At 33.8% G+C, this 17,039-nt stretch overlaps 1 protein-coding gene across 5 annotated transcripts in view; it reads left to right on the top strand.

The window, feature by feature from the left end:
- Nucleotides 1-17,039, top strand: part of KCNT2 (potassium sodium-activated channel subfamily T member 2) — a 450,533-nt gene that overhangs the window by 405,208 nt on the left and 28,286 nt on the right. For 4 of the 5 annotated variants that reach the window (XM_077157297.1, XM_077157299.1, XM_077157295.1 and 1 more), the window contains one exon: nucleotides 12,101-12,401. In XM_077157297.1, coding sequence (XP_077013412.1) covers nucleotides 12,101-12,401 — 301 coding nt within the window. The remainder of the gene's footprint in view (nucleotides 1-12,100; nucleotides 12,402-17,039) is intronic. The other variant, XM_077157298.1, reaches the window with a different exon arrangement.

Here is a 17,039-nt window from a genome sequence, read left to right as displayed (position 1 = left end):
CAAGGTGAACAAGGAGGTCATCATTTCCACATTTCTGATTTATTTTCCTCTTTGTGCCAACTGCTTTGTTTCTACTTGTTCTAAAAATCTTTTCTCTACTTCATAGTTGTATCCTTTTCTTTAACTATGCTCATTTTATTTTTTGCCTTACGGCTTTTATTTTATTAGAGAAGTTATAGCTTTGGAGAAAAATCACTGATAAAATACAGACCTCCCATACACTACTCTAATGTTGACACTCTATATTAGCGTGGCTCATTTGTTATAATTGATGAAAGAATGTTTTTGTAATTGTAATATTAGCTGTAGTCCGTGGTTAAAATAGAGGTCACTGTTTGTGTTGTGCAGTCCTATTTTTTTAAAAAAAGTTTTATTCTAATAACATATTTACAACCTAAAAGTTCTCTTTTTTTTTTTTTTTTTCGCATGGGTAGGCATTGGGATTCGAACCTGGGTCTCTGCTATGGCAGGCGAGAACTCTCCCTGTTGAGCCGCCATGGCCTGCCCTGGATTTTCTCTTTCTAACCACAATCAAATATACAATTCTGTGCTCTTAATTCTACATAGTGCTGCTAATTTACAATGATGTGTTACCATCAACGTCATCATTACTATAACTTTTGCAACACCCCAAATTGGAGCTCTGTACAATTTAAACATTAACTCCCATTCCCTACACCCACCCAGGCCTCTAGTAACCTATATTCTAGTTTCTAGCTGCATGAATTTCCGTGTTTTAATTATTTCTTATCAGTGAGATTGTACAATATTTGTCCATTTCTATGTGGCCTATTTCACTCAACATAATGTTTTCAAGATTTCTATATGTTGTTGCATGTAACATACCTTCATTCTTTTTTACAGTTGAGTAACATTTCATTGTATGAATACACTAAATTTTATTTATCCAGTAATCGGTTGATGGACACTGGGGTTACTCTCATCTTTTGGCAATTGTGAATAATGCCACTGTGAACATCACTGTTTGCCAAACTGTTTTCCCCAGTTTCTCCACCATTTCACATCCCCATCAGAAATGAATGAGTGTTGCTATTTCTCCACATCTTCTGCAATTGTAATTTTCTTGTTTTTAAATAAGAGCCATTCTAGTAGATGTGCAATGGAATCTCATATCTCATTGTGGTTTTGCTTTCATTTCCTAATGGCTAATGTGAAAGGTTTAGGAGGTGAAAGGGCGAGAAAGAAGAAAGGTACACCAGGAAATTTAAAGTGTGTGTAGGGGGTATTTCTGTGCTCCCAGGCAGAACTCACCAAACCCAAGATGGAGGGAGGTGGGTGCACGTGCAGGCTTCGACGTGGGCAGCTTTTAAGGATGGAGGTCAGGTGACGACTGGAAGGGGCAGTTCATTAGTTCAGGAAGTCAGATTGGGAGGGGTGACACAGCCTCCGCAGCTCCAGTTGCAGTGCCCTTCCCCATTCCCCCGACCTAACATAATGATGTTGAGCAGCTTTTCATGTGAATTTTGGCCATAGTGTATCTTCTTTGGAGAGATGTCTATTCAAGTCTTTTGCCCATTATTTAATTGGGCTGTTTATACTTTGGTTGTTGAGGTAAAAGATTTATTTATATATTCTAGATATTAAACCCTATCAGATATGTGGTTTCCCAATATTTTCTCACATTCTATGTGTTGTCTTTTTACCTTTGTGATAATATCCACTGATGCACAGAAGTTTTTAATTTTGACGAGTTTCCATTTACATATTTTCTCTTTTGTTGCTCATGCTTTGGGGTAAAGTCTAAGAAACAATTCCCCAGCACAAGGTCCTAAAGGTGCTTCCCTAAGCTTTCTTCTAGGGGTCATAGAGTCCCGACACCTATATTTAGATCTTTGATCCATTTTGAGGAGATTTGTATGCATGGTGTAGGCACGGGTCCATAGTCATTCTTTTGCATTATTCCATTAGTCCTGTTCTTGCTATTGCTAAAATTGTTTTATTTAATTAGTCCTTTTTTTTTTTCTTTTACTTTTTTTTTTTTTTCACATGGGCAGGCACCGGGAATTGAACCCGGGTCCTCTGGCATGGCAGGCGAGCATTCTTGCCTGCTGAGCTGCTGAGCCACCATGGCCCAGTCCTTATTTTTATTGATGGCTATATAACTTTTGACGGGTTTCATTAGTCCCTACTTCTCAAAATTCTCTTACCCTTGGTTTTCATATTATGAGTTATTTATGTTTCCCCCTTTCACTGATTTATTTCTTAAAATGTGTTTTCCTCTTTCTCCTCTTCAATGTCTACCTATGACAGCCCATTAAATGAAGCCACTATAACCATCCATCTGAAGGCTTGCCCCTTCCATTGGTTCTTTAGAAACTTCAAAGAGCTGCAGCCATCCCCTTAGTCATAGGACTGGGCTTCATCTTTACTTTCTAGAACATACTGCATTATTCACCAGAAGAAGACTAAATCTCAGACCTTCTGCGATTGATCTCCCCCAAGGCCTTAATCATGATCCCTGTACTTTGTAGCATTTCACTTGATCTATATACAAGCCAAGGTGGCAGATAGTATAATTATTCCCCCTTTTTAAATGAGCAAATTGAGGCTTAGAGAAGTTAACCAAGATGAAAAACTTCGAAAATATCAGATCTTGGTGTGTAATTTATCACTATCTGATTGATACAAGAGCCTCTGATTTTGACCACTAGGCTTCACTGTAGTAGGCTCTACCAATTTCTGGCCACCTCTCTATCCATTATCTGCTTTTGAGGTCTCAGTATGCATTGTTTAAATATCAGTATGGGTATGGACACTTGAACTTTAATCAGATGTTTACTAAAACTATGTAACATCTACCAGAAATAGAAGATTTTCCATCTTCCAATAGGATTTTGAGCCATATCTTTACTCTCCTCAATTCCATTCAATCTATATCCAAATTCTTGTATTTTTCTTTAAACTTTGAAATATCTCCATTATCTTACTTAGCCTGTCCCTTCATCAATTAGTCCCAGTTCTCTCATTTGCTTCAATTCCAATCCTTTTCTCAAGTTTACGTGAGTTTCATACATTCATTGATTTATTCAATAAATATTTATTGGAGCACCACTATGCACCACATGAATTCTTCTAGGTGCTTAAGATGCATCAATCAGTAAATATAAAAGTCAAATAGCTCAGAAATCTGACTTATAAACTCTGTGCCTGTTCTTGGATTTAATTACCCCTTGGTGATTTCATATATCCAAAATCTCTTCCTTTCAATATCTTGGATAGTGCAGCCAGATTTTCCTTATTACTTTCTTCATTACACACACATGCTTAAGAATTTATGGTGTACATTGATGCTTCCTACATCAAGTCAGTTTTCTTCTTACTGGATTTAAAGCTACTCTATGATCTGGCCATTCTTTATCAAAAATAGCCCTGCTCCTGATACAAATAATTTATCTAGTTATTTTGCAAGATCAAAGTTGCTGGATGGCCAAATTACCAAATGACTTGTAACTAGATGATATAGATTGAAATCTGGGTTCGTCTTTTTACTAAAGGTGTGTGAATTTGGCTATTCTCAATACTTTCAACATGTAGCAGAGTGAATATTAAGTAAAGATATATTATTATCAGTTCAACATGTTAGAAAAAAAGACAGAAATATTTAAGTGTATTATTCAGAGTTAATAGCAATTAATTCTGTGGCAAAGTACTTAGAGTAACAGAAATAGTATTTCTCATATTTTGCTGCTGCCTTGTTTTTGAGTGGGTAATACTGCCTTCAAAAATGTGTTTTTACACTCAAATTTATAAATAAAATAATAGTAAATGATGTTCTGGGATTTCAATAAATGAAATGCATTATTAGTGAAATATGGACATATTCATTAACATGAAACACATTCTAAAGTACACACACATACACACTCAACAGATGAGTCTGAAATCATGTGTAATTTTGTTTTGCCTTCTTTCATAAAATTTTACTCTCAAACTGTTAAATTACTTTATTTTATAATTAATTTTCCTAACATATACTAGTCCTACTGATTCTTAATTTTGTTCTTTCCAAACCCTAGAAAAGCATTCCATTACTTACATTAGCTACTTCTTTTAACTTAATAAGAGTGTCACTGACACATTTATTAGCAAGAGGCTATTCAAATGCATATGGTCTATTTGATTTAACCTAACTGCATAACCATCGCTTTCTGTCCACTTAATGTTTAAATTGCAGATCATTCTTTCACTTTCCACTGTCACAGGAAGTAAATCAAGCCTTTAGTTTCTTGTTGAATGGTTGTTACAGCCTGTAAAATTAGAACCAAATAGAAATCTATAAAGTTGATCTAAGTCACCCAGGTTTCCGTAAGGGAATAGTGATCTGTAAGCAACAGTATATTTGGATAGATGCTACAGTTGTATGTAGATTCTTTATAAAAAATTTGAATTTTCATAACTACCAAATCTTATGTCATAGAAACTGTTCTTAATTAACGCAGTATATTTATCATAGACATTTTCCTTCCACAGGCTCATTTATCCATAGTTAGTTTATGCTTTAGGGCAAGATTTCTCAAACGTTGGAAGATAAAGGCGATTGTGTATGTGTGTAAAATAGTTTTAGGGGTGGTCAATGTTGCTCTGCTTATATTAGAATCACTGGAGTAGCTTTGCAAAATCATATGCTTGTGTATTTTGTCCTGAGCTGTCGTACACTAGAAGTGATAGAGTGATAGATCTACTGAGCTGTGCTCAGTGTGTCAAGTATACATACACATGCACACACACTTATGCACACCTGGTCAAAACCATTACCTTAGCCTATATGTTCTTGCAATTCTGGGAAGTACTAAGTGACTATCATACTGTAAAGGTAGCAAAACTATCAACTATGATTCTGATCATGTAAACTCTTTTGACCACCTCTATTGCTATGGTGAAATTGCATGTTTATCTATTGCTCTTTTATTTTTTGTTTTGTTTTGTTTTTGTTCTGTTTGTCTGTTTCTTGGTTTTTAAGTAATTTTGCAGTCTAGAGCTATTCCAGTGCATACAAATATTATATAAAACACATATATAAGGATATGTAGTACATAAACCTATGTCTGTGCTTACAAATTCTGATGTGATGATATCAATGCCCTTTCACATTTTTTTAGGCTTCTTTTAGCATTGCGTGTATTGACAGGGTTAGTAGTTGTTTCTTGGCAATGTCAAGGATGGAGCAGGTCTTGATTAACCAAATAGTTTCCGGACATTTTCCTGAGGTGGCAGGACCATGTATCTTATGTTGGGCAATGGCTGTCATTTCTTCTGAGCTCCTTTTGAGTGTTTATATGTCCAGTATGAGTGTGTTAATTAAATCTCGTTTTTCAATGCAATGTCATACCTGTATTCTTAGAGGAAGTTGGATACAAAAAAGACTTTGCCTTCAAAGATTGTGTGTGATGGCATGAAGTATCCCAGGCATAGACAGATAAAGATGTATTGTGTCACTTCAAGGGCAGACTCTGGCTGAGCAACTCTCAAAATAGACACTAAACAGAATACATTAGCCAAATCTATAACTCCAAAATATTTCCTAGCTATTGTTTGGGTGGGGTTAGTAATTTTAATAATATTAAGCATGTGGACTGTAGCATTAAGATTGTGATAATCCACTGTGAGGTTCCACTCATTCTTTACAAGTTTTAGAAAGAACCAAATTGGGCTGGTAAATGGAGAAACACTTAACATTTAAATGTTTGACAGGAACTCTAAATAGTTCTTGTATAATGGGTTTTAAATCTTAAAGACCTTGCTTTAATTGACATTGGGTCCTATTAACTATTTTAACTGGGAGTGGACAGATGGAAGGATGGTGCATGTAGTCCCATTTTGTCAAGCCAACTATAAATGCCAAAGATATAATTTAAGTTTAATTAATTTGTTGGGTCATAGTATCCATGCCTGCTTTGGGATAGTTTAGGTCATTGTGTGTTATGATCAAGCAAAATTCAGGCAAGGCAGTAGTTCTGATGGTTAGGATGAGACATAGCTATTTGACCTCTGTTTTATATTTGCTAAATCCTCCAAGAATATATGGAGTTCCTTATTTAATTAGAGCACCTTCTTTAAATTTAGTGGATCCCCAGGCATAACTATAATTGGAGCCCCAATTTCTATTACGGTCATGAAGTTTGCCAATTGGTGCATCTTGGGTGATGTTAAAGTTAATTAAGAACTTGTGTAGTAGAGGTAGAAAAATGAATCAAAGCCCCTTTTTATTTTCATTTTGTGAATTCTTTTGTTAAATTATGAATTTCAGGTGGGTCAAACTGTAGACCTCTGTTTCAGTTTTTTGTATCCTTTCCCTGTGTCCAGGTTTTTTGTTGCTCTGTTTGGTGGTTGCTGGATATACTTTTAGAACATGCTCTAGTTTGCTCAGGTTTGTACATATCTTCGCCAACAAGAGTTTCAAATCAATACCATAAGGTTTAGGGGCCTCCCCAGTGGCAGTGGTCACTTTATTGAATTTAAAGGACCCTGGGTTTAATCAGTTTGAATTTACCCCTTGACTATGCTATACAAGGACAATGCTTTTCCCTACAACTCTGGGGATCTGAATCTTTCTTGTAACAGAGGCATAGGCATTGTCTCTTGTACAAAACATGAGAAGCATTTTACAGGGCCATCTGCTTAGGAAAGCCAAAGGGTAACTGCTCCTCCTCTGCATAAGTGAGCACACAGATGGGCCTGTGTAATGCCCAGGGTATTAGTCCTTCCCCTGATGCCTCTATGGAATGGGACCAATGCCATTTGAAACACACAGCCAGTGGTCACAGGGTAAGAGTCACTCTTAAGAGCCTGCCATCAATGATGGCTTTTACTGGAGACAGTCATTTAACACACAATGGGGTAGAAAAGTTTCCTACATGAAGAAGCTTTATATTCTTAGGATTATAAATGCAATTGAAGAATATTTAAGAGACCATGTAGATGAAATCTCTCATTTTTAGAAGTGAAAAGTAATGGAATTTACATTATTCCATGAAGTAATTAACTAAAAAAAAGTCTGTTATTTGAATCTGAATTTCTTTTTTTTTTTTTTAACATGGGTAGGCACCGGTAATCGAACCCGGGTCCTCTGGCATCGCAGGCAAGCATTCCTGCCTGCTGAGCCACCATGGCCCACCTGAATCTGAATTTCTTTAGTGAATATTTGGCTTCAAAATTTACTCTGAAGTTTTACCACTATAGTCTTGTAAGTTTTTCTTTGTCATGAAACCCAAGGTAATTATTATCACTATTTTGCAAGAAACTTCGTTGCTCAGGATCATGAAGCATAGGCCAGATGAGATTGGAAATTATAATCTAGTTATTCTATTCCAAATTCAGCATTTTTTAGACTATGATATTGGTTATTCCCTAATTACTTCTGGAAATGTGTTGAAAATATACCTGTATATAAGGTAACTAATTTCTGTCTGTGCTTAGGTCACAGATCCTATGAACATATTAAACTGAGCCCCCATGGAAGTTAAGGAAACATTCTTCTGTAGATTTTTCTTTTAAATAAAAATAAATTTCCACTGAATCTAAGGTTATTACAATGTGGTATGAATTTAAATGTGCATCATCTCTCAAATATTTTTGTAATTAAACCTTTCATTAATAGAAAACATTAATCAGAAATTCCTTCATAAAATGTTAAGCAAACACGTCTTTAGTGATTTCATTTTCTTCTGCTTGCTTCTTTAGTGATACTTCAGAATGTCTCAAATCATAAATCATGAAACACAATTTGTCTATTCTAAAGTCTGTAAAATTAATCTTAAAGGAATCATGAATCCAGATTACAAACATTCACTTAAAACTCTAGGTGAATTGATTTATTTTAAAATATCACTTTGTTTCACAGATTGCTCAATAACCCATGATATGAAAAACTGCTCAATAAAAACTGAAATGAAGTTCAAATGAGTCATTTGATGCTTACGCACATTGGATGTGTGTATGTGGGTGTGTCCATGTGAGCCTGTGTGTGCACGTGGAGTGTGGAAGAGTGTTTGGTATATTTTGTGAATCTATTATTTTTTTACCTCTCTGAAAAGATTAATCATCCTCTTTTAGCATAATCAATTTTCTCATTTATAAAGTTTTCATTTCTTATTTTTTGAAGAGATTTATTCAACCTTTTACAATGATATTGTTTGATAAATAGTTAGAAAAATAATATAACTTTCAGAAAATGATATTTTAAATGTATATGAAAAATGTTGACATGGCCATATGAATTTTTCATTTCCTTGTTGAACTATATCAATAAGCTCCCAGAAGCATTTCATATAAAATATGTAAATCTTTTTTTCTTTCACACAAATATTAGTATTACATCTTGATTTTTCAAGTTAATGATTCCATTAGGTTTTCTACAATTATAGTAGAAAAAAATCAAACTAAAATCCTGTCATTATTCATAGAAAAAGTGCAGAATAATAAGCCCCCACTTTCATTTTGAGTCCTTGCTCTCTTCTTCAGATTTAACAGAACTTTAACCGAGGAAACTTTCCCCCCAAGAATTTGTTGATAGTTCTCTGGTTTCACATGAAATATAGACATTGATACTGAAAACTAAACCAAAGCTCTTGTTGTTACTCTCTATTTCATACCTGTTTATCTTTTTCCCATGTCCCTCACAATGATTTCTTTTCCTTTTCCATCTTTTACCTTCTTCTCTACATGTCATAACATTAGCTAATAGTTATTGACCATCGCTGAGACAGGCACCATATTATGAAATTTTCATGCATTTTCTCTTCAATTCTCAAAAAAACTCCATGACCAAAGCAATATTGTACCAAACATTCTTCAGATAAGGAACTTGGGACGACTTTTAGAGAGATTAAATTGCATAACCAAGAGTACAGAACTGGTAACTGGTGAAACTGATATTAACCCAGGTCCCTCTCATGCCTGAGTTCTTGCTTTTAACCAGGGTATCACGCTGACTCTATAGTAGGAGAAGATTTTACTAAATATAATAAAAATATAATAGTATAAAGGTACCATTATGTGCCCCATGAAAGTACACCATTAGTACCATTAGGTACTGCACTATTTCCACTAGATCATTATGTGATGTTCAAAACGTAAAAGACTTACAACCAGAAGGTAAAAAAACAACAAGAAAGTTTATTTATAAATGGAACTCTTTAAAAAACACACACACAGATGCATTATCAGCATCCAAGAATAGAATAAGGAATGTTTGTCACCAGTGTTACTGACATGATGAATAAAATTTCTTACTGAAACATATTAATAATAGTATCTTATATGTGATAATTTACAGTTCATAAATGTTTCCTGTATGTATTACTTGTGTGAACATGAATTTTCACAACAGTTCTGTGAGGCAGAAAATCAGTATTCTCAATCTTATCTTACATAGAGATCGTGCTGTTTTGTTGAAGAGGCAGAGCTAGGACACATCAGAAAGAGCATCCAGATTGTTGTATCTTAACACACAGAAATTCAGTGTACTTATTATTGTATCATTTTGGAAGAATGGAAGAAAATTATGCAAATATCAGTCACGTAAAGAACAGTCTTTGGATGTGCTGTCAGTTTGGATTTCTTAAAATTAATCCCCAAATCCTCTTTATTTTTTCTTTAGTTTAAGTGATATTTGCAAAGTGATTTTATTTATTTTATGGAATTATTGAAAAGATACTTATGACTCATTTGAATTTTATGTACAAATCATGATAATTCCTTCCTTAGTAAATTAAAAACAGTGATGAATAGGGCTTTCAATACTGTTTAACTAATATGTGCATAGACTTCAGTTCATGTTTTTATATGTGTTTTACGTAATGTCTAATACACAAAACTAAGGAAAAACATTCAAAGACAAATAGTAGTTTATGCTCTTCTGGGAAGAGAAACAAATCCTCCCCCACTTAAATATTTATTAGCTTTTGGTTCTTTAAGTTGAATTAAAGTGAAAATATATAAACATAATATCTTGAGTATTTGGCCTATCAAATTACTCTTTCAACATATTGTAAGAAGGCAAACTATCACTCACATGGACTTATGACTAGGAAAAAAAAGACAGAAAGTTCACTTCAGATAAATTAAAATTATGATTAACAATATTCTATAAGCAAATGCCTAAAATGTAAATGGAGCAACATGTTTTCATTTTTATTATAAAGCATAATAAACTGCTGAACTAAGATTGATATTCCTTTTGATGGCGCATATGACTTAAGAGTTCATGATTTTACTTCTGTAGAAGAGTATTTTCAGTATATTTAGGTAACACTAGGCATAATGCTTTCAATTTAAGTTCTTATAGCTAAAATATGGTGTCCAAAAATTTTTATCACATGTTCTCTTACGAAGATGTGAAGGTTAAATAAAGTATTTTGATGTCTTTGCTACAGTACTCTTTTGTAATGGAAATGTAGATGAATATTTGAATTTTAGATTAATTTAAGTTGAGATAATTTTATAGCTTGCCACTGGAAATTGAATTTAAGGGACTGACTGAGCCTCAATAATTTATATTCACTTTTTTTTATTAATTAAAGAAAAAAAAAGAAATTAACCCAACATTTAGAAATCATTCCATTCTACATATGCAATCAGTAATTCTTAACATCATCACATAGATGCATGATCATCATTTCTTAGTACATTTGCGGATGGACCTAGAGAACATTATGCTGAGTGAGTCTAGCCAAAAACTAAAGGACAAATACTGTATGGTCCCACTGATGTGAACCGACATTCAAGAATAAACTTGGAATATGTCATTGGTAACAGAGTCCAGCAGGAGTTAGAAACAGGGTAAGATAATGGGTAATTGGAGCTGAAGGGATACAGACTGTGCAACAGGACTAGATACAAAAACTCAAAAATGGACAGCACAATAATACCTAGTTGGTAAAGTAATCATGTTAAAACACTGAATGAAGCTGCATCTGAGCTATAGGTTATTTTTCGTCTGTCTGTTTGCTTGTCTTTTTTTTTTTTTTTTTTTTTTTTACTAATTTATATTCACTTTTAAAGGGTTTTATTGGATCTACTTCCTGGCCTTACGTAAATTGGTAATTTAAATTCTATTATTTTGAAAGCCAGCAATACATGCATGTTTAGCTGAAGCACAGGCTTCCATCCATAGAAGGGAAACACAGTTAGCAGATTGATGAATGCTGTTCTTACCAGCAGTAGAATTCAGGAAGCTATTTATTTGCATGTGCATGTTTGTAGAAAGTAAGACTTTCTGCTTTGATCCGTGTTGCGATTCATATGACTTCCTGATATGAGAAGCAACAATTTTGAAATAGGAAGCTTTTCCTTTTTTTACTAAGGTCTTATAATCAAAGGAGAGTTTCTTACTTTAAAAATCAGATTTAGTCCTAAAAGAGTAAATCAAAATTGAGTATGAATTTGCTCATTGTTTTTCCCTCCAATGGAAAGTAGCCTGGTTTAAGTTTCAGTTTTGATTCTGTAATACACGTGTGAAACAAAAACATTTTCGACATATTTTAAGTCAATACACTTAGAATGGTTTCCGAAGCTGTTTTAATATTTCAAGCAGAAAAGTGTTTTATTGGTGAATAATAGATGCATGTGTTAAAAAGTGCTTTTTGTGGTTTTCTGGGTCATATGAGAGAATAAAAATGATTCATATCTTTCAAGAGTTCATTCTAGTTCCCTCTATAGAAAGAGCAATAATTAAAACCTTTTAAAGCATTAATTCAAAACCAAAACAATTTCATAATCGTTATTTAAATTTCATGTGGAAACTCATAGTAGATTTATAAAAGCCCGCTACATTTTAATAAAATTGTAGCATATCTAGTTTCGGGGGGCTTCGAACAGCACTATGCTAGTGATGCCATTCATGATAAGGAAAGAAACCTCATGAATAAAACTCAAATTCTCATAAAAGCATGTATTTGAGGATGCAAAGCTATTTTTAGCAACTGAGATAGAATCTGTGATTATAACTTTGCTCTTTCTGTGCAAAATCTCATTAGTAAGTATACAATTATGACACGATATTAGCAAAGGAACATTGTTTCAACTCCAGACCGTGATATTTTCTAAGAAATCTAATGGCCAATTTCCATTTCCTTTCAAGTCTCAAATATCTATCAGCGTAGAGGAGTGGGAAGACACCAAAGACACCAAAGAGCAAGGTCACCACCGCAGCAATCACCGCAACTCGACGTCCAGCGACCAGTCGGACCACCCCTTGCTGCGGAGAAAGAGCATGCAGTGGGCGCGAAGACTGAGCAGGAAAGGTCCAAAACATTCTGGTAAAACAGCTGAGAAAATAACCCAGCAGCGACTAAACCTCTACAGGAGGTCAGAAAGACAAGAGCTTGCTGAACTTGTGAAAAATAGAATGAAACACTTGGGTCTTTCTACAGTGGGATATGGTATGATCTTTACAAGTATCGTATGATATGGATTTGTGATTTCTTGCCATGAGTGGTTGTGTAGTCGGCACTAATATAGCAATTTTTGAATCACATTTTTGTTTTACAGGTGACACATATGCAAGCTCATGCAGAAAATTTTAACGATGATTAAAAATAGCTAAAATTTTAAGCACCTGCATAGCTTTCTAGTTATGGCACTAAATCCTTTCTTGCATTTTCCTATTTTTAAATTTTACCAAAACTCTTGAGCAGACACTCTTTTTGTTCTGTTTTAGAGATGAAGAAACTAAATCATGCAACTTGCTAAGTAGCTCGTTAATAGCAGAGTTGGAATTTATATTCAGGTCTGTCTGGTTCCAAAGTCTCCCTTTTGTACAAACACACACAGAATCACACACACACACACACACACACACACACGCAGAAACACACAACCACATCTTGTTCCAATGCCTGTGATAATTAATATGAGGCATTGATGAGTAACTAACATACAGCTAATGAAGAACCAAAGTGTTCCTATAAAATGTGTTCAGTTTCTTGTGGCACAGAAACAATATTCTTCAAAAGCTTTAAATTGACTCTCATTCAGTGCATGACCATAGCTCTGTCTTATAATTGTTAGGTCCCTATGTTAATCTGTCATTGCCATATAGACTATAGAAACAGCTTTAATAAATAATGAAGAAATAATTTTAAAATATATCATTTATTACTATATGAATTTCATTTTAAGAGGAATTTGATCAGCTCAGAGGAAAACCAAATGATGAACAAGGGGTATTTTGTTTTGTTTTACATATAACTTAGGTAAATCAGGAGCTAATCAGTGACAATGTCATGAAGTTTAAAAATAAAATAGAAGGCATTACATATTTATACCCATCTCATCTTTATTGTCTCAATTTGAGGCTCCATGCATGGGAACAAATTTAATTATTAAATTTAATTTAATTGTTGAATGAGATAGAGTTTAAGAGAAGTCTTCTGTATTTCTTTGAACTAAGAAAGGAAACATGTTTTACTGAGTATCTGCTCTGTGCCAGTAACTACATAAAATACTTTGTGTACATTTTCTCAGGTACTACTTTTGATGTCGATTAGAAAAGCATCTCATTTTATCTTTCAAGAATTTGAAGCCCAGAGACCTTGCACAAGGACATTCAGTTGAAATGTATTGGAGCTAAGACTTCATATATAATTAAAATCCATAATTACATTTCAATTACTTAACTGTAGTACAGACTCATCTGTGATGACTAATTTCCATATAGCCACATAAGAGCATTCATCAAGAAGCAAATTAGAAGAAGAAAATGATCCTCATTTGAAAAATTCACTAACAGCAGTTCACCCATTTAATGAAATTAAGCATGATTATATTTCTTATAGGGTTATAGTCTTTTATTTGTGTGCACTTTTGTTATTTATTATTCAGCTACTTTTTCTTTTTTTGAAACGTCTATTAAGTTACTGTTCATTCAAGTTCCAGCTGTTTTCCATGAACATTTTAACCCCAGGCTGGTCTTATAAGCAATATGGTAGATAGTACTTTTAACTCTTAGTGTCACAAAAATGCATGATATATTTTAATTAAAAACATAGGAATAGATAAATCACCCAAGGTGTAGGCCTACAAAAGAACTCTGAGAAACCCCCATATTGCTGGAATTTTAAAGAAAGAATTCAAGAAAAGCAAGAGGCTATAAAGAAGTATCTAGTACTGAGTTTCCCAGAAGATGTGCCATAGCATACTAGTTTATGCTGTTGATTGGTTGCAAGTTTTATTATGACCTTGATCCCTTGTGCCTCCAGAAGTTCAGGTGGGACCTAAAGTGGTCAGAGTTACACATCAGACCGGTCATCTCTAGGCAAAAGTTTTGTCTGGAATTCCATGTTCTGTTCAAATAACATTTTCTATGTGTTTCAAGGTGTGAAAAAATTTCGTACGCACTGACCTAAAAAAATAGGAGACAAACTAGAGAAATAAAAGTGAAGGATTAACAGTGCCCGGTAGCTTTGAAAATTTAGTGAGATGTCCTTGGTGACCTTGGTGAGGACAACACCGACTGAATGGTGTGTATGAGAGCCATGTTTGAGTAAGTTGATGACTCTTAGGTGAAGAATTGTATATAGTGGATTCAAATATATTTGTTAAGATTAGGTTGAATAAGTAACAGCAAAAAAAAAAAAAGTAAGCATGCTTAAAACAAGTTTGAAGGTTATATTTCTCTTGCAGTTCAATATGTTTGAGATAGTTCAGGGCTGGTGGAATTCCAAGTTATTGGGAATTCAGTTTTCTATCCAGGTTCTTACTATTGATTGGTTACAAGTTTTATTATGACCTTGATCCTTTGTCTTCTACTTCCATTGCTAAAATTAAATCATGGCCAAGTTGACTCCTGTCATTTCATCCACATTCCACTCAGCAGGAAGGAGGGAAGAATCAGAAAAGATAGGAATATCTCCTCAATTTAAAGATATTACCAGCTTTTACATTCCATTTCCTCTCATATACCTCTGGCAAAGAAGTTTCTTTTATTTGTGCCCTAGATCTATTACCAAGGAAGGCAAGAAGAACTGGCAGTCTCTGCCATATTAGACCTTTTTTCAAGAGATATGAAGTGAAGGAGAAGCAAGAAATATGGAGATGATTGATGTAAAAATGGAGTGGGAAAAGGGTACATATATTTTTTAATCAGGGACATGAGCATGTTTAAATACTAAGAGTGAGCCATTAGTGAAGTTAGAAATACAGAAAAGCAATCACAGGTGGAGCCTTTGCTTTAAATATTTGGAACTAGGGAAAATATTTATGTTATTAAATGCAGTAAATTTGTGGGTATTTTGACAGGAAATTGAGTGATATCTCATATGAAATTAGGAGAGAAAAATCATTAACTGAGAATGATGGAAAGAGTAGAAGGGCCAGTGTTTTACAAAAGTTCAAAATATTTGCAATCAGCAAAGGAGGTCTTTTCTTTGCAAGTCTAATCTAATTACCCTTTTGGTTTTTAAGAAAAAATGTTCTAATATAGAATATCTCCAACTTGAGTAAAAGTAGAAAGAATAGTATAAATAACCCATATTCACCCACTATCTAGCTGAAGCAATTGTCCGCTCATGGTCTGTCTTGTTTCAAGTATACTCCCCACTCCCACTTCTCATATTATTTTTAGGTACATCCTGTATTTCAGATTCCATACATCATAAATTTCAGTATATATTTGTATAATTTAAGGACTTGTTTTAAAGATAACCACCTTCCTTTATCATACCTGAAAACAATTTAAAATAATTATTTGCTATTAGCAGATATTCACTTGGTATTCAAATTTCCAATTTTCTCATGCTTTACATAATTTTTTGCAGCTTGTTTTTTGAATGGGTAATAAGTTTCCTTTTAATTTATGGCTTTCCCTTACCCTTATTTTATTACTGCAACTATTTCTTGAAGAAACTTACTTACTGTCATGTTTTTTCCCAAACTCTGAATTCCTAGACTAAATTTGCTTGTTGCATCCTATCTTTTTTTTCACTACATTTTTACGTTATTATGAACTAATGGATTTAAACATATTTGATGTGTTTTAATGTATTGAAGTACTCTCCTATGGAGCAGATTGTCCTAAATTTAGTCAAATTGCCTCCTGATTCTTTTTTCTTATGACATTGGCTGTCTTTGATAGACTTTAATTGCTTTCTGCAAGACTAGCTGCCCCCTACCTGTAGTAGGGGAGGTGTATCAAAACCTTAATCAAGGTTTAGAGATGCTTATTGTTTCTGGATTGTTAATTGTTTCTAGGTTTCAGACAGATGATAGATGGATGGATGGATGGATGGGTGGATGGATAGATAGATAGATAGATAGATAGATAGATTGATTGATAGATAGATATAACATTTCTCATGAGTGCTGCAGATACTTACAGTTAAAATACAAGGCTATAAAGCCCAAATATACATGTAGTTGATAGTAAAACCACATGAAGAAGGACTATTCAATTCTAAAATAGAATAAATTTACTATGTATTCTTATTGAGCTATACACTATGGAAGTGAAAACAAAAACAAAAAATACGTGCTTTGGTAATTATACTGTTGGTATTAGCATGGAATGATTATTTTGAGATTGCTTTATGTATATTGTGGGAAAACCTCCAAGATGCATTATAATTATATCATTTCTGATGTTGGCAAACATGACTCTCCGTGCAGAAGAGAAGTGAAGATATAAGATAGAAAAAGTTGAATAAAAACATTATAACCTTGTATTTTGGTTTTTTCCCCAAAACCCTGCCAGTAGAATATGTTATAAGCTTTTGGATATTTCAACACAACACTGTGATAAAAAATGGTATATCAATATACCCTTCTATTATCGTGAGGCTGAACATCTTCACATGGGTTAAGGCCATGTTCAGTGAACTATTTCTCTATCTCGTTTTTATAGACTTGTCCTTATTTTTCAATATGTTTAGAAGCTGTTTTATATTAAGGATATTGACACGGTCTATAATATTGGTTGCAAATATTTCTTTCTCAGTTTAATTTAGTATTTTAATTTATTTTTCTGTATTGTCCATAATTTCCTATGTATTTTGACTTAGAGAGGTTTTTGTCCTCCCAGGTTG

Source organism: Tamandua tetradactyla, chromosome 4, assembly GCF_023851605.1.
Source record: "Tamandua tetradactyla isolate mTamTet1 chromosome 4, mTamTet1.pri, whole genome shotgun sequence".
In the NCBI taxonomy this organism is placed as follows: Eukaryota; Metazoa; Chordata; class Mammalia; order Pilosa; family Myrmecophagidae; genus Tamandua; species Tamandua tetradactyla.
The sequence above is the reverse complement of the archived record's forward strand: the minus strand, read 5'-3'. Positions and strand labels throughout refer to the sequence as shown.